Consider the following 26,930-nt stretch of genomic DNA (forward strand, 5'->3'; position numbering starts at 1 on the left):
TGTAGCACCTAAGCACACAGAGAGGCGCCCATGAATCTCCAGTGGGGAGGGGAAGAACTAAGAGGACTAGCATCCAGCCCCACTTCGGGAAGATTCTGGCCCCAAGAGTCTCTGATTGGACAATTTAAATGAGTACAGAGTCACCTGAGTCCTGTTAGCATGAGAAGTATAAGAACAAAGCCCAAAGGGGATATCAGGTCTTTGTCTGTTTGGTGGAAAAGGTTGTGGGTGCAACATCCTGCAGGGGAGCCTGTCCACCAAGGCCATGTGGCCTCATAGATAACCTGGAGGAAAGATCTTCAAAGGAAAGCTGACCCAGGTGAGAGTAGGGAATAATAGACATAGCCAGTTAGCTTTGCTATTTTAATGCTGTTTCACAGAAGTTTTAAGCCTCTAGCATTTGCTACCTTGTGTAACTTATGTAACCCTATGCATTTAATAAAGTAAAAATCATTTTACTAAGTTGTTTCATTGTCTGTTGGGGACAAAGGTTCAGAATCCTGCCCAGCCGTTCAGCAAGCTACCAAATCCTCAGTGAGGACTAGTAACTTGAGGACTGAGGCTTTAATTAAAGAAAGTGCTCAGTCCCTGCAAGGGATAGAATTAAGCCTAGAGGGTCTCGGTGTTCCTGGACTGAGACACTGGCACATACAGGGTGGTGGCAGTACTACCGAACAGGTGTCCTTGAGGGATCTAGGGTTCAAGAACCAAGAACTCTGAGCACCCCAAAACCCTGGGAGTATACGAAGTGTATGACCCAATCACCCAATAAACTTCAAAGCTAAGAGATTTGAATCCAGCTCTTTTCATTACACTACACTATAGCATACTGGCTCACATTAAATTTTTAATTTGAAGCAGTCTGAATTTGATTTTTCATCCTGCAAAGTTTGCTTGATCTAATCCCCCCTCCCAAAAAGCTTTTATACACCTTCTTGCAGAAAGAAAAAAAAGGATACTATTCTCTCCCCTTGGCTAATTGGATGGGGTTGGATGGAGACAGTTTAGGCCAGAAAAATGACTAAATGCAGGTTAGAAAACACCCCTTACCCCAGAGTTGCAGCTCCAGCCTAACTCAAAACCATCCCACCCCACAGTTGCTTCTATGGAGATTCAATAATGTATGTGGTTTAGCCCCTCTGCGCTGGTAAGGCTGGGTTCAGACTATACCATCTTGCAAGTGGTGGCTCACATGATTAATTACTCCTCCATAGAAAATACACACACGCATAGAAAAACTAGCTAATCAGGGAGGTTAGATTAGAACACTTGTCCTTGGCATTCTTGTTTTGTGTGTGTGGGAAATGGTTTTGTATGGAGGTCACCTAGATGAATCCTTCCCCTGCAGTCTGAACAGTCATGGCAGCATTTACAATATTTTAGTTTTCATGGCGCACTGACCTCTATGGTTTCTGCCTCTTGGGATGTCATTTCCAGGAGATTTTTCTGAGTTCTGCAGCTTTTTGTAGGGCCACTTTTAGGCCAGAGTTAGCGGAAGAACAGGGACAAATTGTTACTATAGACCAGTGTTTCTCAAACTGTGGGGCAGGACCCATCAGATGGGTCATGGACCAATTTCAGGTGGATCCCCATTCATTTCAATATTTTATTTTTAATATATTAGACTTGTTGCTACCATGGTACGTGACTGCATTTGGGGAAATGTTACACATTTGTACTTTCAACAGGCTACTATGCATATGCTTTTAACAATGATAGTAAATGGGACTTACTCCTGGGTAAGTGTGGGTAGGATTGCAGCCTAGGATTGTTTAAAATTTTCCTGATATTACTTCTGGTCATGACATCACTTCTGGTGAGTCCTGACAGATTCTCATTCTAAAAAGTGGGTCCCGGTGCTAAATGTTTGAGAACAATTTTTATAGTATAGTTACCCTAGAAACAGAGCCACACAAATGAAGAATTTTTCAGCAATTGCACAAGCTCCTATGGCACACCTGTGGACCTTTCACAACACTGGTTGAAGAGTGCGCCATGGTGTTGATACTGCTTGCCAGCTTCTGTGACAACTTGCTCTGGGAGAACCCCCACTCTTGGAAGTCAAAACCACCTCTCTGACCACAATTGCATTAGCCATTCCAAGTTTAGCACACACACAATGGGTGGAGACTATGAGGGCCTTTCCAGAGGTTGGGTCATCAGTTTAAAAAAGCCCCCACAGTGGTGATGCTAAGAATTTGGTACAACATGCTTAGAAAAGAAAGTGAAATGCTAGATGAGGAAGTTCAAAAAACTGACCTCAGCCACAAGCTCCAGTATTAATCATTGCCATTTTACCCCACCCTTCTTCCCAGGAGTTGAGAGAGGCAATGCTCCCCCCACCCTACCCCATCTGCCTCCATTTCCACGTTTTTATTCCACCCTTCCCCCCCCAGGAGCTCAGGGCGATATAGACTGGTTCCTTGCCTCCTTTTTGTCCTCACAACAAACCTGTGAGATAGGTGGGACTGAGAGTTGGGGTCACCGAGGAAGGTTCATGGGTGAACAGGCGTTTGAACCTGGATCTTCCAAGTCCAGCTACCAAACCACATCATCCTGGTACTCCATCATAATTAGCCTGAGCAGAGAGAGAGCTCACTGGCCAGTAAATTCAGCTGAGCAGGTATTTGAACCCATGTTCAAATCTTATTTCCATTCTGGAGTTCAACAATATTCCCCCCCCCCCCCATTTTGCTGATTATAGCATAGGAAAATGCACACACCACCCCATTTCATCCTAAGGATTGTATCTAGAATCAGATCTAGTTCTCAGAGAAGATCTGGCAGTTCTCTACCAATGAATTGTGCCTGACCTTGCTCCTTTTGCCGGTTTATACTGCCTTATCAATCCACACTGATTTCAAATGGTAACTGGTTAGCTATTAGTATGGTTTGTTTATGAACATTTATTTTATTCTTCTTCCATTGCAGGTAAATATGTATCTATATTTCAACACAGTCTAGTTACTTTTACTCTTCTCTTTCCTCATATTCAGTATTGCAGTCATAGAAACCTGTGGATAGAGGTGAATACAGCACATCTCAAAGCACTTTATGGAAGTTCTGCTTTTGGGTTGCATAAGCCTCAAGGGATGCAAGAACCCATTGCGCCAGGAGTGAGAACACATTATTGAACAAGACTGCGGAACATGATCCAAGCAAGTTTACTAAGAAATCAGTATCCACTGCCCTGAAAACAGAACTTGCTCCCAGCAAGTATACACAGGATTAGCTTTAGATAATCCCAGGGGATTGTACTGATTGAAGGAAACAAGAACTGAACAAATACCTAAGAACTCAAGCAAATGTACACTGTTATTCTCACTTTATTCTCACAGCCACCCTATGAGGTAAGCTGAAGGAAATGTGTGTGACTAGCCCAAAGTCAGACAACTGCATTTCAGCCTGAGCAAGAATTTGAACCCAGGTCTCCACTGTCCTAGCCAGTGGTAAAGTCAAGGAGGAGTGGGGCATAACACAGCCCTGGACTCCCCAACAACAGAAGTACTCAGGTGCTGTCTCCAATCTTTTCTTGTACCATGTTCAGGAGGAAAATGAAGATTTGTCTCTAGGGGCATCTGTCAGTATCAAGACAAGGGCCACCTGGGAGGCAGCATGTAGCCTACATTATATTAACTCTACACTCCTATGCAAATTTACCTAGGAGGAAGTTCTACTGAACACAGTGGAACTTGGCTTCGGGAGAAATCTGACAAGCTCCTGCACCTTCAGAACACTGCACCACACTCATGGCCAACACAAGGGGGTTGCAGCCAGCTCACCGCCAAAGTGATTTGAAGACCCACCAGTTTCCTGCTGACAATGAACAAATGAAGGAAAGGCCATACATCTCAACCTCATCTGGAGAGCACACTGTGGGAATTCCACACCACTGCACCCTGGAGAACCAAAAGCTTTCCTCCATCTTCCAACCCGGTTTAAAACCTCAACCAGGAACACATGGCGGATTTCATGATGGCCCTTGCTGGCTAGGAAATCAAATTATTTAGTGTCCTCTTTCAATTCCCATTGTTGGGCGTAAGAAACGAAAGCAGTTGGGACTTGAGCTCCGCAATCACAGGCAGGCGGTGGGCTTTTTACAAGAGGAAACAGCACAGTTATTGTTTGTTCAAGCTTACTGAAAGACTCTTTTTGGGAGTTTCCAAGTTCATACAATGAAGAGCCTGTTATGTAGGGAGAAGGTGAAGGGAAAAGGATTAGCTCAGGAGCAAGAGGCTGGAAAGGAAGAGTAAGTACACAAAGGGCCCTGGCAAGCCAGCTACGGAAGCAGTTCTGTCCAGGTTACCAAAACAGGAAGCTGGCATGGCCACTGTTCTGCCCACAACCGGGGCCACTGCCAGCCTTCCTCAGTTGCTGGGCTTGTCCTATTTCCAAAGAGGGGCTTCAAAGAAATGAATGGGAAAAGCCAGCACCAGGGAATGGATACCTAGGATAGAGACAGTTCTTGCGCTCCAAAGCTTTTCCTTAGTACAAACCCTTTCTGATGTTTTGCCCAGAGTTCTGGAGTTGTGCGTTTGAATCTGTTGTAACTCTAGGGGACATTTGTGCTTGTGCGACTAACAGAAGGCAGCACATCATGAGCTCCCACTTTGTGTTTGGTTTCACCGCCTACCCAGAAGTGCAGCCAGAGCAGGTGGGCAATGTGGCAAGTATGGTAGGTGCCCTTCCCCCTCACCAGCAGAACCATTCAGGGCAGCGACGCCCATCCTTTACCACCACCACCCTGAAACAATCTTGCAGCTGGCTCTGCTTAGCAGACCGTGGGGTTACCGAAAGAGGCAGACACCCAAGTCTGACCACCTCTGGACTACAACAACGGTCAACGGTCCAAACTAGAATGCCCACTAACTCAGCAAAGCTGCCTTCCACTGAGGCAGACCTTTCCCCACCCAGCTCAGCAATGTCTGCAGCGGCTGACAGTGTTCTCCGGGGTTTCAGGTAGGGGATTGAGCTCGGAACCTTCCGCATGCAGACCGTATGCTCAGTACCTCAGTCTAAGGCACCCTTCCTGTCCCCAGAGACACCCAGACGGCAAAATACCAGCTCATTTAATGTACGCTAAGATGTCAGGAAAACCAAGCGTTTATTTCCATATTTCTTTATTTATTAAAAACATAGGAGTTGAGAGATATATCATAGGAAAAAAAATTATTTCAAATATACAGATACTATTTCATCCAATTAGCCATTAAAAGAAAAAAGAACAGAAAAAAAACTTCGGTGAACAGTTTCAGTTCCCGCACCCTCCCCACTTTCTCCCATGGGGTCAAAAAAAACAAAAAACAGGACACAAAAACCCTGGACAACCGGAATTGCGGCTAGCATTTCCCTTCAGCAATGAAGGCCAAGATGCACCTATGGGCTGCCTGACTCGGAAAGGCAGGGAGTTACTGCCTTCGAGTCCCTGTTGATTTTAAAAAAAACACACAAATAAAAGCTAACAATCATTTAAGTCATGTGTCCAGCATTTCATCCTCCAATTGGGTCTCTGAAAAGAATGTGAGATTGAGAAGGCATTTTGCTGCTTTGTGCCAAATCATGGGACTTCCAAATAAAGTAGACATTTCTATCTAAAAGGTACAAAAGAGAAGGGGATGGCCAGGGGTTGGGGAAGTGGGAAAAAATCAAGGGTACTTCTCTTATACAGTTATATTACACAGCCCAGGGCCGCCCCAGCAAACTCTTCGCAATCCTGGATGCTTTCAACTACAGAGTGAAAAGGAAACAAACAAACAAACAAACAAACAAACAAAAAGAATGGCAGAGATTGAAGTTATATCAGTTGCAGCTAAGAGTCCTATGCAACATAATTATTACTGCTTGACAGTTCTTGTGTTGCATCTGCTTCATTCGTTTGATCTGGCTCACATCTACCTGCATTTCATTATTCTAAAAGGTTTAAAGATAAATAATTTAAAAAATGGGCCCGGGGATAAATGAGTGCAATCTGAGGAGCACAACAGGAATATCACCAGGTTAAGCAATCCACATAGTTACAGGCCAAAATAATGGAAGTTGGGTTGAAAATTCTGCATCCGCGACAATCTAAGAGCCGTCTCTGATCTAGAAAAGCATCTGCACACCACCCACTATGCCACTTCCTCTATGGCTTTCCTTTTACCCTAGTGCTGGTGAGGTCTACCACGTGGGGTCCGGCTCCTGTTTTATCTGAGTGTTGTCTTCAGTTTGTGCAGCATCTGGGGAGACAAAGAACACCAGGGTGTCTTTCAACAATGCCCAAGATCCCTGCAGAAAAATGAGGCACAGACATGGGACATGCAAGAGGGAACGAACACCCCAAGTTTATGGTAAATTAGCAAGGAAGAATAAAGCACCAAGACAGCCTTAATTAAGAGGGTGGCTTCTCTCCCAGTGCAATCTTTTCCCTGTTCACTGCGGGGGAACAGCTGCTTGGAACCAAAAGCAGCAGGTGGAAAAAAAAATGGGTCATTACACAGAACCCATGGAAATCACACCCTGACATGCAGTTTTTTGTAAATCACCACAAGTGGCAAACCCATCCCATCAATTTGAGGGAGAAAGCAGAAGGAAAAAAAATGTTGATTTGGGCTCACTCCGTTCTTGGTTTTGCGAATATGGAAAATGCTCTGTCAATTCACTGCTTCCTTCATGGCAGGTAAGGGACACTCACCATCCTCCACAGATACTTGTACTATTTGGTCAGGCTCAATGGGCTCTAAAAAAAAGAAGAAGAAGAAAATTGCATGCGTCTTTCCAGTTATTTCTGGTTCAGCATACACGCTTGAATGAATAAGCTACTCATTGTTTTTCTAAAATTTCCTCAATTGTTATTAGACACACGTGATCTAAAAATACGTGCCCAGTCATGTGTCATCCTTGAAATAAGAATGCGGGGGTGGGGGAGAAAGAGCTGAAGATAGAAGGAACGAAGCTAGAAGTGGAGGCTTGCAGACAGCACGATGCTCTCCCAGCACCAGCTCTGCTCGCTTTTCAACGTCAGGTGAAGGCCTTTTTAATACAGCTGACCTCTCTCAACAGGCTTTGCTTTCTGTCGCTGTGTTTTTGCCAATGCAAACACTGTAACAGGGCTTTCTCGCACACTGTTTTGCCAGGTTTTATCTACAAAGTGGCATAAAGATACCAAAACTAGAAGTTATGGGCTGCACAGAGAAAGAGTAGGGTGACACGGGCTGCAACGTAATGCGCGTGGTAGAAAAACAAGGGAAGTTTAAGAGAGAGGGTAGAGACTGGCAGTAGGGTAGAGGGTGCATCAGGGGTGCAGGGAGAAAAAGGGGGGGGGTAACAGAATAGGTTAAAAGAAAGACCCTAAATACCCTAAAAGAAAAAGTAGTGAATTAAAAACAGCAGTAAAACACTCTTTTGTGTTAATAGGATGATGCAGAGCACCTGAGTTAAAATATATATAAGTGGCCTCTCAGTGATTTCAGCTGCACAGCCAACCTGTGAAAATCCAGAGCCCAGCCTTCATGTCTCTCAACAGCTCCTAAGCTCAGCTGCTCCCATTTCAGGTCTCCTCTTCAAGTGGTGCAACTAGCATGTCCCACTGCACAGAGGAGGAGGCTTCTGCTACTCTGCTCCCAAAGAAGACACTGCTCTGTTATCTTTAGTAACAGAGCAGTTAAGCAGGTTTGCAAGAGTTAAGCAGGTACCCTGAAAACTCTTACCTTCTGCCGCTGCTTCCTGGGCTGGTGTGGCTGCTGCTGGTGCTTCTGGTTCTGGTTCTGTTTTCTCAGTGATTTCTGAAAGGACAAGCACAGCTGACTAAGAAGTATGAAGTTTAAGCCCCTCCAATGGTAACTGAACTCATATTTATGGGCGGCGGGGGGGGGGACACCTCATCAAAGGGAGTAAACCTGTTCTAAAGAGCCAAACCTTGGCCAGCCCTTGAAAAATGCAAGCTGTATGATGTGGCAAGAAGCCATGAAAATGAGTACAGACTTCAAGAGACCCAAGTCGACCTATTGGGAGTGGCAAAATAGAAATATACTTACGGTTGTTCATTACAAGTCCAGGGAATGGCCTGTTGGGTGGAAAGAAAAGCAAAGAGGTGGAACATTTCAGTGCTAAGAGATGACTTGCATCGCCCTAATATTCCACAGACAATCTGACACCTAGAGTTAGCATAGCCAAACCTCAGACTCGGGCATGAACCCAATTAACAACAATTTCTTTGAAGTGTTAAACTGCCATGACGATGACCAAAAGAATTCCATTTATTTTCAAACTCTTCCACCCCCTGTATATGCCCCCAGTTTCAGCTTCCAGAAGGACAGTCATATTAAGTCTATTGCAGCAATGCCTTGGGACACTGTGAAGGCAAAAAGATTTACTGCCACGTAAGCTTTCAGGGACACTTATAATCTCTAACTAGCCACAAGACTTTTCCCAGTTTCACCTTTTATTGTTTTTGCTCTGTCTTGAAGTCTGCTAAGCCAGTAGCTATTCAACAATGATCACTGCATATTTATTTTTCCCCTTTCGGTCTCAAAAATTATCCAATTTCCACCAGTGGCAAAAAAAATCATCATTTTGGTTATAACTGCTCCAAGATGAGTTCTGAGATTCCTTAAAGAAGAGCAATATTGGAAAGGATCATACCATTAAATTACAAGGGGCACCTCACCCGTGCATCCTGTATCTGCAGTTCCAGTTAACTGCGGTTTGGATCTGCAGGGCCCCCCCATGCGCCCCCTCTGGAGGTAAGGGGAGTTCTGCTCACCTGACCTCTGGAAAGTTTTCTGAGCCCTGCAGAGGCTGGATGCATCCACCCGTAGCCTCTGCAGGCCTCAGAATGACTTTTTAAAAAAAATTCTGAGGCCCGTAGCGGCTGTAGGTGGGCAGGCATGTGTGGTCTCTGCAGGGTTCAGATAACCCTCTGCAGATATGGGAGCACACCTGTAGCTGCTTTTCCACAAATGTGCACCTGAAATCAGATCAAAAAGCATTAGAGTCTGAACATCCAAGGGAAGCAAGTTCCACAGGCATTTATAGAGAATGCCTCTCTCCATGACCTTGTATAAGCCTGTCTTGTATGACGGCCTCATTTGAGAGCACGCGCTTGATCTTTCAACCCTGCAGTAGGGCACAGGGAACAAAGCATCCTCTTCGGTATGCAAGGGCCAAGCCATTATGAGCTTTGAAGGACAAAAAGAAAATAAAAGACAACCACAAACTGTGCTTAAGGAAGCCAGCCTATGAGTCCAGAATACAGAGGGCACAGGGACATCTGTGAATTACAAGGGACATCTTGAATTACAAGAGGGCACAGGGACATCTGGTCACATGTATGGAAAACAGTGGCTAATTCTCACAACACTGAGTAAGTTCTGATGCAAACTGCAAACCATGGTTTGTGTTAACCATAGTTAAGAACCCACATCACGGCAAACATCTAGGCATGTAACAAGCGAACAGCAATTTAGAGCTGCTTGTCCAATTTCATTCCCTATCTTCATGCTTCTGCCCTTCTCCATAGTACATTAAGGCCTCCTGAGATGAAGCAATAGTGCTGTGATTTGTCAAAGGACTATGAATTCAGATGCAACAGTAAGCCCCAGTTAGCAGACATGCATTCTGATTTGTAACCAGCTTCAAACCATAAATTTAGCCTTTGGTTTATTGGCACTAAATAAACCACAGTTTGTGGGCAGAACTCGGGTTCATCTAAACTAGACTGAATCCATCTCCAATAGTACAATAACTCAAGCCTACCAGCTGTCTTGTCTAGCAGACAACTAGGTAATCCAGGTTATGCAACGCACACTTCAAAGCCACATACCTAATGACAGTAAATTTAATAAATTCTGCCGAATCCAATATCTTCCTCATAGAACTGATTTCAAGATAGCTGGGAGCTTTGAACGACACACCAGGGGGCATTCCATCCACCACCACACAGCCAGGATTGACGGTGATTTTTCGGTATGGGACTTTCACAGGGTACCCCATGCCGATAGCTTCTCCTGAAGAGAGAGAACTGGAAATTAGCCTGAGGCTACAAAATGTCTATATCCCACCTTTCGTCTATTTAGAGCACATATGAAAACTTACAAAACACGAGAACAAACAAAACACACACAGCAATAGAGATAATATAACCAATAATTCTACAGTGACTCTTGTCCAAAGATTTAGAGGTCCCAGGTGCTTATTTTATGATACACGCATTGCACCATACAATCCACCTAGATAAGAGTCATTCATAGACTGGCTCTCTTTTGATGAAGGGCTCAGAGGCTGGCATACTGCATTCGCTACACTGGTGGTTCCCAAACTGTGCGCCACGGCACTTAAGGGGGCTGTGGCAAAGTCACTGGGACACAGCGGGATGTCCATGTTGGCACTTCCCAGCTCCCCTGGATGCCATCTTGGATCTCACAAGAATTGCACGATCCAAGATAGCAGTGTCTGGGAGAGCTGGCATGAAGAGGCCGCTGCAAAAGAAGGGAACCAAGACCATGGTAAGTTTGGGATTTGCTACTCTCCACAATCTAACCAACTAGTTTTTTGCAAGCTAGAAAAATAAAAAATTACCAAACTTCCGACTGAAGAGGTCATTCACTTGCTCTCTCAACTGCCGGGCCTTCTCAACTTTGGAGGTCCTCTCATCATCATCTGAAATCCATTATCACAACAACAAGAAAGGGTTCAAGGCAAGGATGATTTCAATTGCGACAGATTTTAACATAGCCCAAGAAATTGTTTTTGAAAACTTTAAACTCCTCCATTATAGCAAACATTTCTCTATCGCAAGCCTTGAGTGGGTTCCAGAATTAGTCTATGGTTAAACAGAAAATCCATCTGGTTCAGCATTCTACCAGTGATCAAACTGCAGCCAATAAATGAGCAAGTTACTTTCAGTTCCATTTCCCCATCTACACAATAGTGATTAATCTTGTAGACCTGCAGTTGAAAATGATAAAAAGAGAAGAGAGTCCCTGACTGAAAACTACAGGAGATTTAATATATAAAGAGAGTTATGTTGAGGTATGAGTACATCTTTACCATCCCTGTTCAAATCTTAGGAGGCTACAGTTAGTTTCAAGAAACTGAGAAGTTTATTTTACAAATCTTACTACAGATTTTCAAATGAGACCACAAGGGAAGAGTTAATTATTGTCCAAATCTTATATGGGCTATTGCAAAAACAATGTTTGATAAGAACATAAGAACAGCCCCATTGTATCAGGCCATAGGCCCATCTAGTCCAGCTTCCTGTATCTCACAGCGGCCCACCAAATGCCCCAAGGAGCACACCAGATAACAAGAGACCTCATCCTGGTGCCCTCCCTTGCATCTGGCATTCTGACATAACCCATTTCTATAATCAGGAGGTTGCATATACACATCATGGCTTGTAACCCGTAATGGTTTTTTCCTCCAGAAACTTGTCCAATCCCCTTTTAAAGGCGTCCAGGCCAGATGCCATCACCACATCCTGTGGCAAGGAGTTCCACAGACCAACCACACGCTGAGTAAAGAAATATTTTCTTTTGTCTGTCCTAACTCTCCCAACACTCAATTTTAGTGGATGTCCCCTGGTTCTGGTGTTATGTGAGAGAGTGTAAAGAGCATCTCTCTATCCACTTTATCCTTCCCATGCATAATTTTGTATGTCTCAATCACGTCCCCCCTCAGGCATCTCTTTTCTAGTCTGAAGAGGCCCAAACATCCTCATAAGGAAGGTGCCCCTGTCCAGTAATCATCTTAGTTGCTTTGTTTTGCACCTTTTCCATTTCCACTATGTCCTTTTTGAGACATGGCGACCAGAACTGGACACAATACTCCAGGTGTGGCCTTACCATAGATTTGTACAACGGCATTATAATATTAGCCGTTTTGTTCTCAATACCTTTTCTAATGATTCCAAGCATAGAACTGGCCTTCCTCACTGCCGCCGCACATTGGGTCGACACTTTCATTGACCTGTCCTCCACCACCCCAAGATCTCTCACCTAATCTGTCACAGACAGCTCAGAACCCATCAGCCTATATGTGAAGTTTTGATTTTTTGCCCCAATGTGCATTACTTTACTCTTACTTATATTGAAACGCATCTGCCATTTTGCTGCCCATTCTGCCAGTTTGGAGAGATCCTTCTGGAGCTCCTCACAATCACTTCTGGTCTTCACCACTCGGAAAAGTTTGGTGTCGTTTGCAAGCTTAGCCACCTCACTGCTCACCCCTGTCTCCAGGTCATTTACAAAGAGGCTGAAAAGCACCAGTCCCAGGACAGACCCTTGGGGCACACTGCTTTTCACCTCTCTCCACTGTGAAAATTTCCCATTGACACCCACTCTCAATGGGTTTCCTGGTCTTCAACCAGTTCTCAATCCATGAGAGGACCTGCCGTCTAATTCACTGACTGTGAAGTTTTTTCAGTAGCCTTTGGTGATAGATGCATGGGAACAAATCAAAATTTATTTAAGCGGGGGGGGGGTCCACTCTTTTTCAGGGAAGAGCTATGAAAAAAACACACAGAGCACTAAGAGTCCAGCAGAAGTACCTGGGATGGTCACTTGAATAATGTTAAGGTCTTCCACTCCAGCAGCTGTGTTCACTACTGGGTCAGGCAGACTCATAGTGTTGATCACGGTGTTTGATGAAGCGGTTCTTCCTTACAAGACACAAGAATTCGGAGTTCTAGTACACAAGGTCTCAAGGTGATCCAAATTCCATTTCACATTATAGTTCTTAATGCACAGCAGAAAAGATCAGGAAGGAGCAAGATTTGGAGCTAAGGCTGGCTGACCCACTAGGCCAGCGATTTTCAACTTTTTTCACAACATACGGACATCTAAAGTCTACTCTATGGTCCACAGCCCTTGTGATGTCACTTCTAGGAAGACTCTTCCGGGTTCTGCTACTCTGTTTCTATGTCTATGTCTATGATATGCTACTATGTTTCTATCTCTATGTCTCTGTTAACTATCTGTAATAATGAATTGTCTTTCTCTGTTTCTCTATTGGTAGAGTAAGAGGGACAGAACATTACTGCAGACAGCTTCCCTTCAAATAGAGCCACAGAACCTGGGAAAGCTTTTCAGCTATTTTCAAACACAAATGCCAAACTCCCACAGCACACTGGCTGAAAATTGCTGCACTAGACTAACTGGAGGACAGTCCCTTCAGAAGGGCTGCAGCATCACAACAGTCTTGTACAGTGGGAACCCAGCCCACCTCCCTGGCACGAGTAGAAAGTGACACGCTGTATAGCTAATTTGTCTTTTTTTGGGAACAGTGATGTCATTGCACTTTAGATGGAAAAAATTCAGAACACACCCTGACTAGAGATCTGGAATGGAAGTGGAGATTAAGAGAGCAGTATATACTGGCTGCTGGTCTTCCACAGCTCCTGCCACTTATTTGCTCCTGCAAAACCATTTAGGAACAGGAAATTTTGCATCATCACACTGGGTAGCTCTGAGAATCACAGAGCAAATGCCCCAGGTTTTTACATACTGCTCAAGCCTGCCAGTTTTGAGCAGACAAGCAGCAAGAACACCAGCATACAGAGAATGCATCAAGGTGACTGTCACCCAACCACTCCTTCAACACTGGATTTCACCCTCATTCTGAGACACAGTAGCCTCCAGCCCCAAATGGTCACGAACAGGAGTTACAATTTTATATTCCCTGCAGCAAGTCTTCCTTTAGAAGCTCCAAGACTGCTTTTGGAAGGCACTCTCAGAAACTGTTCCTTATTTCTGACTAGTGCTATCTACTTCCTGAAGCAGCAGATCTGGTCCTTCTAGGACTTAAGCCCTGTTGCAAAACTCACTCTGAGGGCTGGGGATAGCGGTGGCACTCTCTTTGATGGCTGCCTCGAACATCTCAGGCCTGCAGAGAAACACAGTGAAATTCTGACATAAGATTATGGAGGAGGAGCAAAACCCATAAGAAATACACAAAAATTACAGTATAGGGTTTCAGTGCCCTCTTACCTGCTGTGTAAGAAAGCAAAATCCTTATCCATCTTGATGCCACCACCCCACATGCCCCCTACTTGCTCCAAATTCACCTTTGTTTGTTTGCCTCAGCCATCACTTCCCTAAACCTTTTCTTACCCCAGAGATTGTAGAAACCACATGCAATCGAGGAAGGACTCACTGAAGAAAGATCAGATAGAGAGCCGGCCTAATTCAACCAGAAGTCCATCTCATCTAGCATCCCACAGTGGCCAAGCAGATGCTTCTTGCAAGCCCACAAGCAGGGCATGAAGACAGACCACTCTCCTGTCATTGTTTCCCTGTAGCTGGTACTCAAAAGTGTGCTGCTTCTGAACATGGAAGTGAGGTTCTCTCAAGCTATCATGGATAACAGGTGTGGGTAAATCTATCCACTGTTATTTTTATCAATCCTAGAGGATTAAGCAAGACTCCTTAGAAAGAGTTTCTCACCCCCCACTTCATACCCTGATCAAACAGACTGCAGTAGCATCAATGAGGAGACAATATGCAACTGTATGGACACTGTCCAGTCAATTTTTTAACCACCCAACAGTATCATGGGCATATTTACCCCTCAGACTTCCAGCAGATTCATTTTAACATGACTCCTTTCAAAATTTGCCTGTTGTTCCCTCAGCCTTATCAATCCAGCAAAAAACACGATTGCCATCAGCTCAACCACCTAACTATATTTTGTCTTCCATTAATAAGAAAGCATACTGAAAAATACTACACAGGACACACATCTAAAACATTTTAAGGCCAGCTGAGCTCAGAAAGGCAGCATCCCAACAGATTACTCAAAGAAAAGAATAAAAATCTAGTAATCAAGAGATTAAAGTACAGGCAGAAATTGACTTATTTGTGTACTATGCAATTCTCTTTAGGACACAGAGTTATAAGAGCCCACACCAGTTTCGTGAACCATGCTGGGCTAACTTACCCTTTTACACCTTGCAAAAGGCCTCTGCCACCATCCAGTTTCAAATAATGCAACTGCATATTTGGACTAGAAATATACCAAGGTTCCTAGTGCATATTTGTGCCCTTTGGTCAGATGACAGTCACTACAAGCTGCAGAGTGCAACTGTACATAGCGCTTACGGGCAGGATTGCTTCCCAATAGTCTAGCCAGACTTTCCAACCGTTGTGATTCTGATCTTCTCCACACACCGCAAGGGAAACACCTGGTGATGGAGAGTTTAGCGAGTTCCTCTCACTGAACAAATATTGTAAAAACCCCACTGAAAAATGGCTGTTTAAGATTTTTCTGCCTATGTAAACTGCCATGAAAACAGAGACGGCAGTATATAAATACTTAACCAACCAACCAACCAACCAACCACATTCTGCTATCTGGGTAAAGTGAAGAACTTAACATAGAAAAGGTTGCTTTATATGTATCTGCAGCTAGAGAAAAGAGCAACATGTCCCATGCTTTTCAGACTATCAGAATACATTTGATTTGTCTTTGTCTTAGAGACCAAATTCAAGTGATAACTCTAAATCAGCTCATTTTAATGTTCTGTTCATGCAGCCAGGATCCTTCCTCTGCAGATGACAAATAAAACAACTCCTACCATGATCCAAATCATACCTAGCCTAAAACATAGTGTTGATTTGCTGATGGAACAGATTCCAGAACCTATTTAGGCTGAACCCTTATTCATTTAAGCTGGGCAGAGGAAGCTCACACAGTACACATTACAGTTGGCTTACTTTTTAATGATAAATTTTATCTTAGCTTTGTTTCTGAGGATCTTTTCCAATCTTGGAATGCCAAATGTAGACGGGCGACGAAACGGCACTCCCTCGGGCAGGCCCTCAACGTAGAAATCCTCTGGGTAAGATTCGAAGAGCGCAAAAGGAACCTTCACCGGCTCAGTCAGCCCAAGAGCTTCCCCTAAAACAAAAGACACCTTCAAATGTTTGAGAGGCCTTGCCTGACCTGAACTGATCTTCCAAATCTCTATTCCAATATTAAGTAAGGCTCATGAACACTGTAACTACTGAGGTGTTCCAACAGCCCACACAAGGACTACTGACCAAAGGGACAGACGCAGCTGACCAGAGGCTCCAAGAACAAGAAGGCAGCATTACTGCTGCAGCAGCAAGTTAGCCTAAGAGGACAGATGGGAATTATAAGCATGAATTAATGGGCATGTTATAAGTGGGGAGGAGTATGGAGGAAGCACTGCAAATGAAGAAGAAGCCGGTTTTCTCATTTTCAGTTACAAACTTAAACATGGTGGCATTTTTCCCCCGTATATACCACAAGGCCTCAAGATGCGGAGGAACTGAAAGCACAAGTCCTAGCACCCTCCTAAACCAGACAGCTTCCCACCGGTCACATCCAGCTGTGGAGATCCAGGGTGGCTGCCAGGCTTCCTCGATACTGAATTCACTGTCCTTGGCATTTTCTGTTAGCTGGGCTTTCAAAAAACTTCTTCACATCAAAGTCAGGGTGCATTAGGTGCTGGAATGTGACCCTTTCAGGCCTCCTTGCACTCCCCTTCCTCCTCCTCCTCCCCCAGCTTGTTTGCTCTCTCCTCTGCCACAAATCCCCTGAGCAAAAGAAAGCCCTTGCGCATACAGTTGTCCTCCCGCCATCCTGCCAGCCAATGGTGTGAGGATACTGCAGAGCAACATCTCCGCTGGCAGGCAGGGAGAAGGTGGTGCCCATTACAGAACTTATTTAAAGGCTTCTCCTCCCCCCCCCCCCCAATCCTGGGCAGTGAATGGGGAACATGTGCAGTGGTGCCCTGGGATAAAGGGTTTTCATCATGTGCCCCAGTAAGTCCGCACATTGGTGTGACCCCCGTCTTTACCCTGTGGCTACTGGTAGTTTTGGAACTGGGTTATTGGAATTGGCACTCTTCAACTCCTGCCTTGTAGATTATTTATTTTGTTGCTCTGAACATTCTCAAACAAACTTTTTAATATTTAAAACTCCTCCCAGATGTACAAACTCCAATTACCGATCCCTACAGTGAACTATGGAGGTCAGTGGCATTTGCTGCATGGCAGCCTATAAACAGATATTCACTTGATCGCCTTTGGTGAGCCAAAACATTTCCAGGAAAACAAGCAAAGAAGCTTTACAGAAAAGTCGCTAATTTCTTTTAGACTTTAGATGGCCAATAAGATGTCTGTGGGCAAGCACACTAATTTTTTTAAATCTGACTAGCAAATATTTCATACTTGTTTGCGTAGCTGGTTTAGGACCTCTTTGCACATCACATAGCAGAAAGAAAGTTAGCACAACATCTATACTCAACAGGAACTGACAGCCCATCCCAGTTCATCAGTGTACCTGTGCAAAAACAGGCTCTTGGAGACCTACTGCTCACATTTACATCTTACTCTTACATTTTTCTTTACAAAGGCAAAAGGTGATGACAGAAGACTTCAGTTTCAAGCTCAAGAGCAAGGACTGTACTTTATGGCCACAACAATCTGCACAGATAAAATTCTCCTCTAAAAACTATGTAGATTTTTTAGCTTGGCATGCTTACCACATTTTTCATTAAAAAGGTTTTCAACTTTTTGCTTCAAGTCGGTGATCTTGGCATTCCAGGCCTCTGTCAAAATAGCAGAAAGAGTCAATCCGTTATTTGTACCCTGCCCCACACCCCACAGGCAGAACAAGGCAACTGGCTTCCTTTGCCAACAACCCTTCAAAATCTAGAGAAGTTCCAACTAATGTAACCTTCCCAGCTTAGGATGATTCCACGGCATAACACTAAAAGAAAGCCGTTTCAAAACCATGAAAACTATAAAACCTGAAATGGTTCAACAATGATTGGCTGCTAGCTGCAGCCAAAGTACTAACACTGCCCCCTTCATACCATGGATAAAGTTTCACAAAGGACATCTAAAGCCTCTCAGCTGTGTCCATGGAATTGCCCAAGTGGTCAAGAGTCACGCAGAGAATATTAATTTTTCCCTTTCTTAAAGCGAACTTGGATCACCAAAGCACTTTGGCCACACAATCCTAGGCATGTCTATTCAGAGGTAAACCCTACTGAGTTCATGTGCAGAGGAGTGCAACATGTATCCCCAAACAAAGCTGCCAACCAAAAACAGATGCTTGCAGACATGATATCTTAGTCTAGCCCAGGGGTGTCCACAAGAGGTCAAACAGTTGGCTGTCATGGTGAGACCAGTTGCGTTGGGCCAGCACGGGCTCCAGCTAGTCTCCAGTGGGCCAGACCTCATTAGAGACTGCGGGCTCCCAGCGGGCCGCACTGGGAGTCCTCAAGTGCCGCAAGTGGCCCCAGGGCAAGGGTTTGGGCACCCCAGATCTAGCCTAAAAGGAACGTGCAGATACGTTATCTCAGCAAAAAAATCTGCAAGTTTACCTTACTAGCTTACAGAGTCAAGGCAACTCTCTGCATGGCTCATGGGAAGCAGCAGGGCAACTTGCTCTGACCCTTGAGTCACCATTTTCCGCCCAGCTCCAGCCTTACCCACTGTTTTGCACCTAGTTTTGGTTCGCTATTAAAACCCAAAGTCAATTCTATACACCTGAAGTCTGCCCACTCCTAGCTTCCCAGAAGAACTACTGAGTCATTGTAAGGTCAGAACACACGAGTGGGCTGATGTTATTTCTCAGTAAAACTGCACAGCTCACTTTATCAACACAACAGTTCTATTAATATGGCAGTGGCTTCAATAGCAGTGACTAGAACAGACACATACTACCACCCCAGGACTTCATGCAAGTCGAAATTCAGACCACCCTCTTTTCCTACAGGAAGACACCTTCCTATCTTTCTCCAGAGTGAAGAAGGCAAAGCTGCACAGAACAGGGGTCTGAAAATCTGGGACTCTGTCAGGACTTCATTGGGTCACTTCCATCAAATCCGTATCCTGTCTGAGGAACATGGCAGGTAGCTGCCTGGCTTCTGCAATGACAACTAAGAGGCTGCTAGTGCAGGCCCAGTCTGATGCGAAAGAGACCTCTGAAAGGTGGATCGTCATGATCTATTTAGCCTCACGGGGGAAGGCCCCTGGGAGACCAACTTTCCTGAGCCACCAGCTATTCTGCTGCCTACAAAAGACAACTTTAGGTGAAAATCCCACTGCAGTTCTGTTTCCACTGAAATGACACAGGAGCTGAACTGGAAGCAGTAACCCCTCCCAACGCTCTTAAGGTCTGCATAGTCCTATTTATCTGCAGCAAGGAGGAGGTGCAACCCCTCTGAGGAGACACCCCTCTTCTTCACTGAGAGAAAAAAGTGCAATGACACCGCAAGCAATTTGCACATTCCAGCCACAACGCTTCACTTCTTACATGAAGAAATTCGAGACACACCAAGGCACAATTAAATGCTATACCACCTGGAAGAGAAGGGGAAGTAGAAATCAGTCCTACACTTGTTCAGTCACCACTTCCAATGCCATTAAAAAAAACACACACACACACACACAAGTGGAGTGGACATTCTCACACTCTCTCTTTACTTCAGAGGCAGACCTCACTTCTCTTTGAGAGCAATTCAAGATAAGAATCTAAAGGTCTCATAGCCAGACCAAGGAACCAAGAGATATCAGCACTGGCTCCAACTGTTAGGTCCTGAGTCTGCACTCCAGCCACGCTATTAAACACAGCTATCACTGACCCCCTTGCTTCTCTGAACCTGCTGGCATGCACTGAGAACACGAGGAAGGGAGGTGGTTTTGCTTTTGTCTCGAGTCATCTGCAAAAGCCCAAGAAATGCCTTGCTACTGCTGCTGCTGCTGCTGCCTGTAAAAGCCCTGCAAGGAGAGAAACCATCCTTTAATTCAGCGGTCTCCAAACTCGGGACTGCTGCGCAATGGAAAACCCTTCCCCAGCATGAGCACAGCTTACTGTTCTGTGGGCATCCTCTTATCTCTTGATCTCCCCCAAACCTTGTGCCAGGCAGTCACATCTGCCCAGAAATAAGGGCATACCGCAGAAGCGGCTGCCATAATTTGGGAGGAATCGGACCAAGAGATAAGAGGTTGCCCTGCAGAACAGTAAACTCCTTTAATGCAGGAAAAGGGTGCACACAAGCACCAGATCTGGCCTATGGGCCGGGGTTTGGCATCCACTGTTTTAATTCATGCAGAGGTGGTGTCTCTGTCTTTTCACTGCAGGAGGTAGTAACAGCAGAAGGGCTCTGCTGGCACTTACTGAAAGACCTCTGCTTGCGCAGTAAACATTTCTCTACCCTAAGCAGGGCTTGTGTTGGGAGTAGAGTGGCACCTACCTGCCAGAGGAGGGGCAATCACCCCAAAAAAGTTACAGGACCATGATGTTAACTAGGACAATCTAAATAAAGGTCATTTATGTAGCACTTCCAATACTCTAGAATTATTCATACATGTTAACTTGTAACCCTTGTTAACAGTCATCTCATACAGCAGATCTCAGCTTTGAGAACGAAAATTGATGAGCTGTCTATACATTCCAGAAATACATGGGTAAGCATTATTGCAGACAGGAGGGCTGTGGCTGAGACAGGAAGAGAATGGCTTGCAGAGGTTCATGTTCAGGCTACAAAACTAGAGCCTTCTTGATTCAGTTCTCAGCCACCAGTTCTCAGGAACAAAGAATGAGGAGTAACTGCTGGTGGTCAAGCCACAGATAAATTGGACGGAGGCAGCTTCCATGCCCTCCCCCACAACAAGGGCCAGAACTTACCAAAAGAAAATTCTCTTCCCCTTGGCTTGAAGCCCACGTTGGATCCGTTGGTTTGCGGATTAGACCTGACTTCTGGAGTCTGCGTTTTACTGGCAAGTCCTGCATCAAACACATACAAATATACAACACACACTCAATCACTGAAGCAACTTTAACACCAATTAACTGATAACGCTCTTCATCGGAATTTTAGTCTGTAAAACAAATGGAAGCCAAGATCCTCCAGTAATATGCTAAATCAGTGCTTCTCAAAATGCTTCCACCCCACAACCCGTCTTCACCAGGGACCCGGCAACCAGGAAGTTCATCAAGCTTTCAAATTTGTTACACAAAGAGCCTACTGCTAAGAGCCTTTGCACAGTGATCTTCGGCCCATTCCAGACCTCATCTTGTCGTGTTCTTGCTGACAAGTGTATTTTTGTCAGCAAGAATATGACACGATGAGCCCCAGAGTAGGCCAAAAACTACTGTGCACGTTTTTAAGAACAAAAGCTTAGCAACCTGGAAGTTTTGGCTGGCAGCATTACACAACCCACCCAAAATGTGGTCCCAACCCATTTGTGGGTCTTGACCCACAGTTTCAGAAATGCTGCTCAAACCAAAGTACTTCTGGCTTCAATTCATTGGTTCTTATTTTGAAATCCCCAAGAAGCCCGGGACCTGGGTACCTTAAGGGCCACCTGCTTCTGCCCATAATTCCCTTGTACACCCCATTCAACACCCATCTTATGTTCTTTTGTTCTGGGTGCCCTCAGCAATGGACACTTGGAGAGTACCTCCTACAAGCAGGGCATTTTCAGTGGTGGCACCAAATTTATGGAAATGCCCAAAAAGCCCACCAGGGTCCAACACTATGGGAATTCAGTTCTCCTGTCAAAACTTGGCTCACTGGGCTTAATCTGACGTTCTTGCTCTGATGATTTTGCTTAAACAGGTTCCTGATACAATAAATTTTTTTTGTTAATACCACCGTGCTGTTTTCTTGCTCCTTTTGTTTCTCTTTTGATATTGTATTCTTGTATTTAAATGACATTGTATTCTTTAAATGATCTGAAGTTGTTCTTAAGTCAGTTATTAATTTTTAAAACAGTTAAACCTCAATGCTGCATAGAGCTGGTGACATTTAACGAGAGGGTAACATATATGGAAAAAGTGACAGCTTCAAAGAGGGTGCTGCTTCACTGACCACCTCGCCCCAAACACTCACATTACAACAACAGCAGCAGCATAGAGCCAGGTCAAATGTATCAGTTTGAGGACTGAAGAAATGGGGGGAGGTGTTAATTAACAAAACTTTCTTCCTTGTCAAAGACAGCATGAACAACAGTTGTGGGGTAAGATTTTTGCCTAACTCCTTCCTTCTCCCAAAGGGAGGCTCTGCTTCACAAATGGAGAAGTTATGTATCAAAATTGTACGCTCCCAGCTACCCATGCCTAAGCAAGACTCTTTGGAGAATTCCATACCTTCATCTACAGTGACTTCAATCTCTGGAACCTTGGAGTTGCCTGTAGGACTTTGTGCTGAGTTAGAGCTGTTTGGACTCTGGGATCCTACAAATGAATCACACCGATTATACCCATTTTTACACAATGGCATCTGATACAGAGTAATTTGTCACAATTGCCTACAGAATGCCCCATATATTCAGCAAGATGTTCTTACGAAAATAATTTAACATTCTTGATACAGAAATGGACAGTGAACTTACAACCAGAGATTTAAATTAAATTCAAGCACCACACAGACAGATCCGTGGAGGGATGAGGAGGGGAAACGAGAAGGGTAAGACTGGATAGCATTTTGGTTCTTTCCAGCATAAGGATCATTTATGAAGCCTCAGCCTGAACTGGAATTCATCCCTATGATCACTTCTCAAACAACTGTTAAGTCTATTCACAAGTCAGCTATTCCCTAGTGACTCTAAAGATGGGGCTTTTTATTATAATGATGCTAGAAATTATTTCAATCATGCAACGTAAGAAGGGTTTATTCTGCTCACTGGGCAAAGAGGCACTTTTAAAGGGCACCTCATATAATGAACTCAAGGACAGCAATGTCCCTATCCATCCTAGTACAGCAACTTCTTCAATGGTTGTTTGCTGGTGCCTCCCTTACTCTCTCGATTTTAGCATGTGATCTTCTTCAGAACAAGGAACCATCTTCTCATTTCTTTTAAAACATAAAGTGCTTAAAACTCAGTTTTTTTTAAATTAAAACCAGGTTAAAATATTCTTTATTATTTGGCCAACACCTGCTGGATTTCAGAGGTCTCGCTTTCAGTGTTGAGAACCACCATATAGTAGGCAATAATTAACACCTGTTCTCTTTGCAACTGGCAGGTGACATGTTTCTATCACAGCACAAACCTGTGCATGTCTACTTAGAAGTAACCCCCGCTATATTCAATGGGTCTTACTTCCAGGAAAGTGTGTACAGGTTTGCAATCTTACTCACTTACCTGAAGTATTCACTTTACTAGCCAATCCAGGAGGCAGATAAGAGGTGACAAGCTCAGGCCTACAAAATTAGAGAATGCAATTTTTAAATGGAGCTTAAGTATGAGTCAGACAAACTGCCAGGTCAACAAATGTTTTACTGGACTAGCAATCTGTTGAACAAGGTCATGGACCAGAACCTCCCACTGCAAACCGTGCTGCCTTGGAACAGGTAGGACTAGGCATTGGGTTAGGCTCCTCCCACCAAAATTAACCAACAAAATAATTTGCACAGCCCTGCTTCTAAAGTACTGTAAGTGGGAAGAGTAACCCAGGGAGCAATCCTAACCCGCGCTGGACCAGGCAAGCCAGGAGGCTTGCGCTGCATCCAACGTGGGATTGCAGCGAGCAGCGGCTCAGCCATGGGCAAGGGGAAGCTCTTCCCCTTACCCGTGGGTAAGGTCTGTGGCCTCTATGGGTCTCCTCAGACCTGCGCCACCTCTGGAGGTGGCGCACGTCCGAGGAGAGCAGAGCGGCTAGAAGTCGCTCCGCTCGCCCCGGGGACAGGGGTTGGGATCTGGTATAACTGCTGGATCCTGGGCCTGCCCACCCCCCGCCCAGTAACACCCCCCACGCCCCCCCACGCATACCTTTGCCTCTTATGTCAGCACGCTTGCGCTGACACAAGCGGCAGCGCAGGAGCTTTATGGCATGTTTGCGACCCTCCAGGGCCACCTATATCGGCATAACTGCTGGTTAGGATTGCACCCCCAGTCTGATACCCTCCACCATTGAAAGAGAAAAGTTAAGTCTGAAGCAGCCCCTACAAAAAAGGGTCTCCAAAATTAGCACTAAAACAAAGTAATGAAAAAAGAAGTGTTTCACAATAGTGCAATTTGGTCTCATGCCATCCAAAGTCCCACAAAAAAGATGACGCCCAAGAGAACCTGCTAATTATGAACAAAAAGCTCACTTTTTCACAACAAATTTTATTTTTCCACTCCCACGGACAATCCTTTCCAGGCGCGGGATTCCAAACCATGTTGGGCTCCGGAAGGGAATGCCTTCAGGCAGACCTTCGACGTACAGGTGCTCAGGGTTCGATTCAAAGACGGGATAAGGAACCTTCACTGCTTCACTGAGACCCAGGGCTTGTCCTGGAAAGAAGGAGGCAACATCTCACAGCTGGATGGGACTCACAAATCCAGCTCCTGCCTAAAATACAAATCCTCCCCTTCCTAACCAACTTCTCTTCAAATACCTCAACAATTTCATGATCAGAGTTAATTCATTTTTATTAGTATGTTCAGCCTTGAAAAGGGCAACTGTTCCCTCAGTTGCCAAAAAAGGGCCAAATTAGAGTCTGTTTGTTTTTTTAAACCTCATCACGCTAGAGTTTGGATTCAACTAGCTTCCATGCTAATTCAGATCCTCTTATGAGCCCCTTGTTGGCCTGCAATCTCCTCCGTATCTACAGATCCCTGGGTTAAAGCCGAATAGTAAACATTTGCAACCCTTTCCCACATCCTTGTGGAAACAACCAAGGTGATCAAAAGCTTATCCATCTTACAGGTAACAGATGTGGCCGCAAGACATATCTGCAAGATAAATGCAGTATATGTGGAGGCCCCAGGATCTTAACAAGTGGTCAAAATGGCAGAAAATGGACAGTCTCCCATTTCTTTATCCTTCTATAAATGTTTTATAAAGCAGTAGGACAAGGGAAGGGATGAAGCTCAGTGGTTGAGCACATGTTTTGCAACCAGAATGTCCTCTGTTAAAGCACTGGAAGTATCCCTAGGGAGGGCAGGTAAAGACCCTTCCCTGAAACCCTGGATAATCACTGCCAGTCGACATAGGCAGTGTTGAGCCAGATAAACCAATTGTCTCAACTGAGGGATAAGGCTAAAAAGGGAAACATCCAAATGGTTAACTTACCGAATTTCAGATTAAATATTTCTTCTACTTGCTTCCTAAGTTTTGTGATCCTAACATTCCAATCTTCTTTGACTGAGATGACAATAAAAAATACAATATTCATTTATCGGTATGTGAACAAAAAGGTTGTATTCTTTTCTGTTTCGTAACTCAGCAATTGTAAACACACTTACTAATACCCTTTTGAGTTGCATGTGTGCCTCCTCTCTATGAAAGATAACAGAGGCAATAACACTAAATCCGTTATGACATGTAATCATATATTATTTTTTAAGTGCTATGTTATTTATTGTCTTATTCACACTGTTACAAAAATCATCATTTAAAATACTTTACAGTTTAAGAATACAGTGAATACCTCTGTCATAAACTTAGGGGGGTTTGGGGTGCTCAGAGTTCTTGGTTCTCAAACCCTAAAGCCCTCAAGGCCTCTCTGTTTAGTAGTACTGCCACCACCCTGTATGTGCCAGTGACTCAGTCCAGGGACACTGAGATCCTCTAGGCTTAACTCTATCCCTTGCAGGCACTGAGCGCTTTCTCCAATTAAAGCTTCTGTCCTCAAGTTACTAGACCTCAATGAGCACTTGGTAGCTTGCTGAATGGCTAGGCAGGATTCTGAACCTTTGACCCCAACAGACAACGAAACAACTTAGTAAAAGATATTTTAGTTTATTAAATACATAAGGCAGCAAATGCTAGAGGCATAAACATCTAGGAAACATATCAGCAAAAAATAATAAAGCTAGCTGGCTATCTCTCTTAGTCCCCATCTCTCACCTGGGTCAGTTACTCTTGTAGATCTTTTAGCTCCAGGGCTACCTATGAGGCTAGGTGCCCATGGTGGACAACGGAGCTCAAAGCGCATGCAAGATGTTGCACCCAAAAACTGTCCAAGAAGGAACGGGACACACCCCTTGGGGCACTCATTAGTATACTTCTTATGCTAATAGTCCTGAGGTGACTTCATAGGTATGTTGACTGTCCAATCAGAAACTTTTGAGGACAGAACCTTCTTAAAGTTGGCCTGGTTGCTAGCTCTCCTACTTCTTACCCCTCCCAACTGGAGATCCACAGCTGCATTCCATTCCGCTTGATCAGGCGCCTCTCCATCTACTAAGGTGCTAAACATTCCAATGGGTTGTAATTCTTGTTGTCTGTCCTTTCTGGCCAGCAAAGGAGAGACAACAATCTTTTTGTTTATTTACTCACATTCTTGCAGCTAGGAACTGCTAGCAACTTCTCAGTTACACTGTCTTAGTGTGGTTCAGGTTTCTACTGCCAACCTAGGCCTAACATGTACATATTCATGACAACCTCCCAAAACACTTCTTCCTTGAGCACTTTTTAATTACAGCACTGGTCATCCTGGGTGGGATTTGACAGCTACCTCACCCAATGGGAGCAGTGCATTCTGGCTAACACAGACTAGTGCCAGCTTCTTCCCTTATCCTCAACTACATCTCCAATAGCACTGCTCCACACAGTGCCTGGCTTTGCAGGAATGTATCCCAGACATTATGGGAGGTATGACTATATTTTTAATAAGTACACATACTAAATCATTTGTAATGGTATTATCCTTATTAACTAACTTACTGAGAACACACCTCATAAGTGCACTTCTTACCAGGCATGTTTGTTCTTGGTTGGGAAACCTCTGTTGGAGTGATAGTTAGCAGTTCTGGCCTATAAACAAAGACACACAAGTTAAGTGCTAATAGCAGCTGGCAGTTCTTGCAACTCAAAAATCTTTTAATGTGCTCTTACCCTGAAATATCTAATCCTAACTTACTAATCAGTATGTTCTGTAGTACGAAGATGACTTTGCTTGACCCAATCTTAGAGTAGTAACACTTCAAAAACTTGGAGCAATGAACTTTAAACTTTCTAAGCAAGATGCTAAAAACAGGAAA

At 44.4% G+C, this 26,930-nt stretch overlaps 1 protein-coding gene across 6 annotated transcripts in view; it reads right to left on the minus strand.

Annotated features, from left to right (window-relative positions):
- Positions 1 to 5,103: 5,103 nt before the first annotated feature.
- Positions 5,104 to 26,930, minus strand: part of GTF2I (general transcription factor IIi) — a 69,798-nt gene continuing 47,971 nt past the window's right edge. For 5 of the 6 annotated variants that reach the window (XM_066636163.1, XM_066636165.1, XM_066636164.1 and 2 more), the window contains 16 exons: positions 26,645 to 26,703; positions 25,018 to 25,089; positions 24,053 to 24,236; positions 23,103 to 23,161; positions 22,108 to 22,194; positions 20,644 to 20,742; positions 17,489 to 17,554; positions 15,693 to 15,876; positions 13,805 to 13,863; positions 12,530 to 12,640; positions 10,558 to 10,638; positions 9,803 to 9,986; positions 8,016 to 8,044; positions 7,689 to 7,763; positions 6,674 to 6,718; positions 5,104 to 6,218 (listed from right to left, as the gene is read on the minus strand). In XM_066636163.1, the coding sequence (XP_066492260.1) occupies positions 6,160 to 6,218; positions 6,674 to 6,718; positions 7,689 to 7,763; positions 8,016 to 8,044; positions 9,803 to 9,986; positions 10,558 to 10,638; positions 12,530 to 12,640; positions 13,805 to 13,863; positions 15,693 to 15,876; positions 17,489 to 17,554; positions 20,644 to 20,742; positions 22,108 to 22,194; positions 23,103 to 23,161; positions 24,053 to 24,236; positions 25,018 to 25,089; positions 26,645 to 26,703 (1,453 nt within the window). In that variant the 3' untranslated portion in view covers positions 5,104 to 6,159. The remainder of the gene's footprint in view (positions 6,219 to 6,673; positions 6,719 to 7,688; positions 7,764 to 8,015; positions 8,045 to 9,802; positions 9,987 to 10,557; positions 10,639 to 12,529; positions 12,641 to 13,804; positions 13,864 to 15,692; positions 15,877 to 17,488; positions 17,555 to 20,643; positions 20,743 to 22,107; positions 22,195 to 23,102; positions 23,162 to 24,052; positions 24,237 to 25,017; positions 25,090 to 26,644; positions 26,704 to 26,930) is intronic. The other variant, XM_066636162.1, reaches the window with a different exon arrangement.

The sequence above is a fragment of the Tiliqua scincoides genome, chromosome 8 (genome assembly GCF_035046505.1).
Source record: "Tiliqua scincoides isolate rTilSci1 chromosome 8, rTilSci1.hap2, whole genome shotgun sequence".
Taxonomy (NCBI): Eukaryota; Metazoa; Chordata; class Lepidosauria; order Squamata; family Scincidae; genus Tiliqua; species Tiliqua scincoides.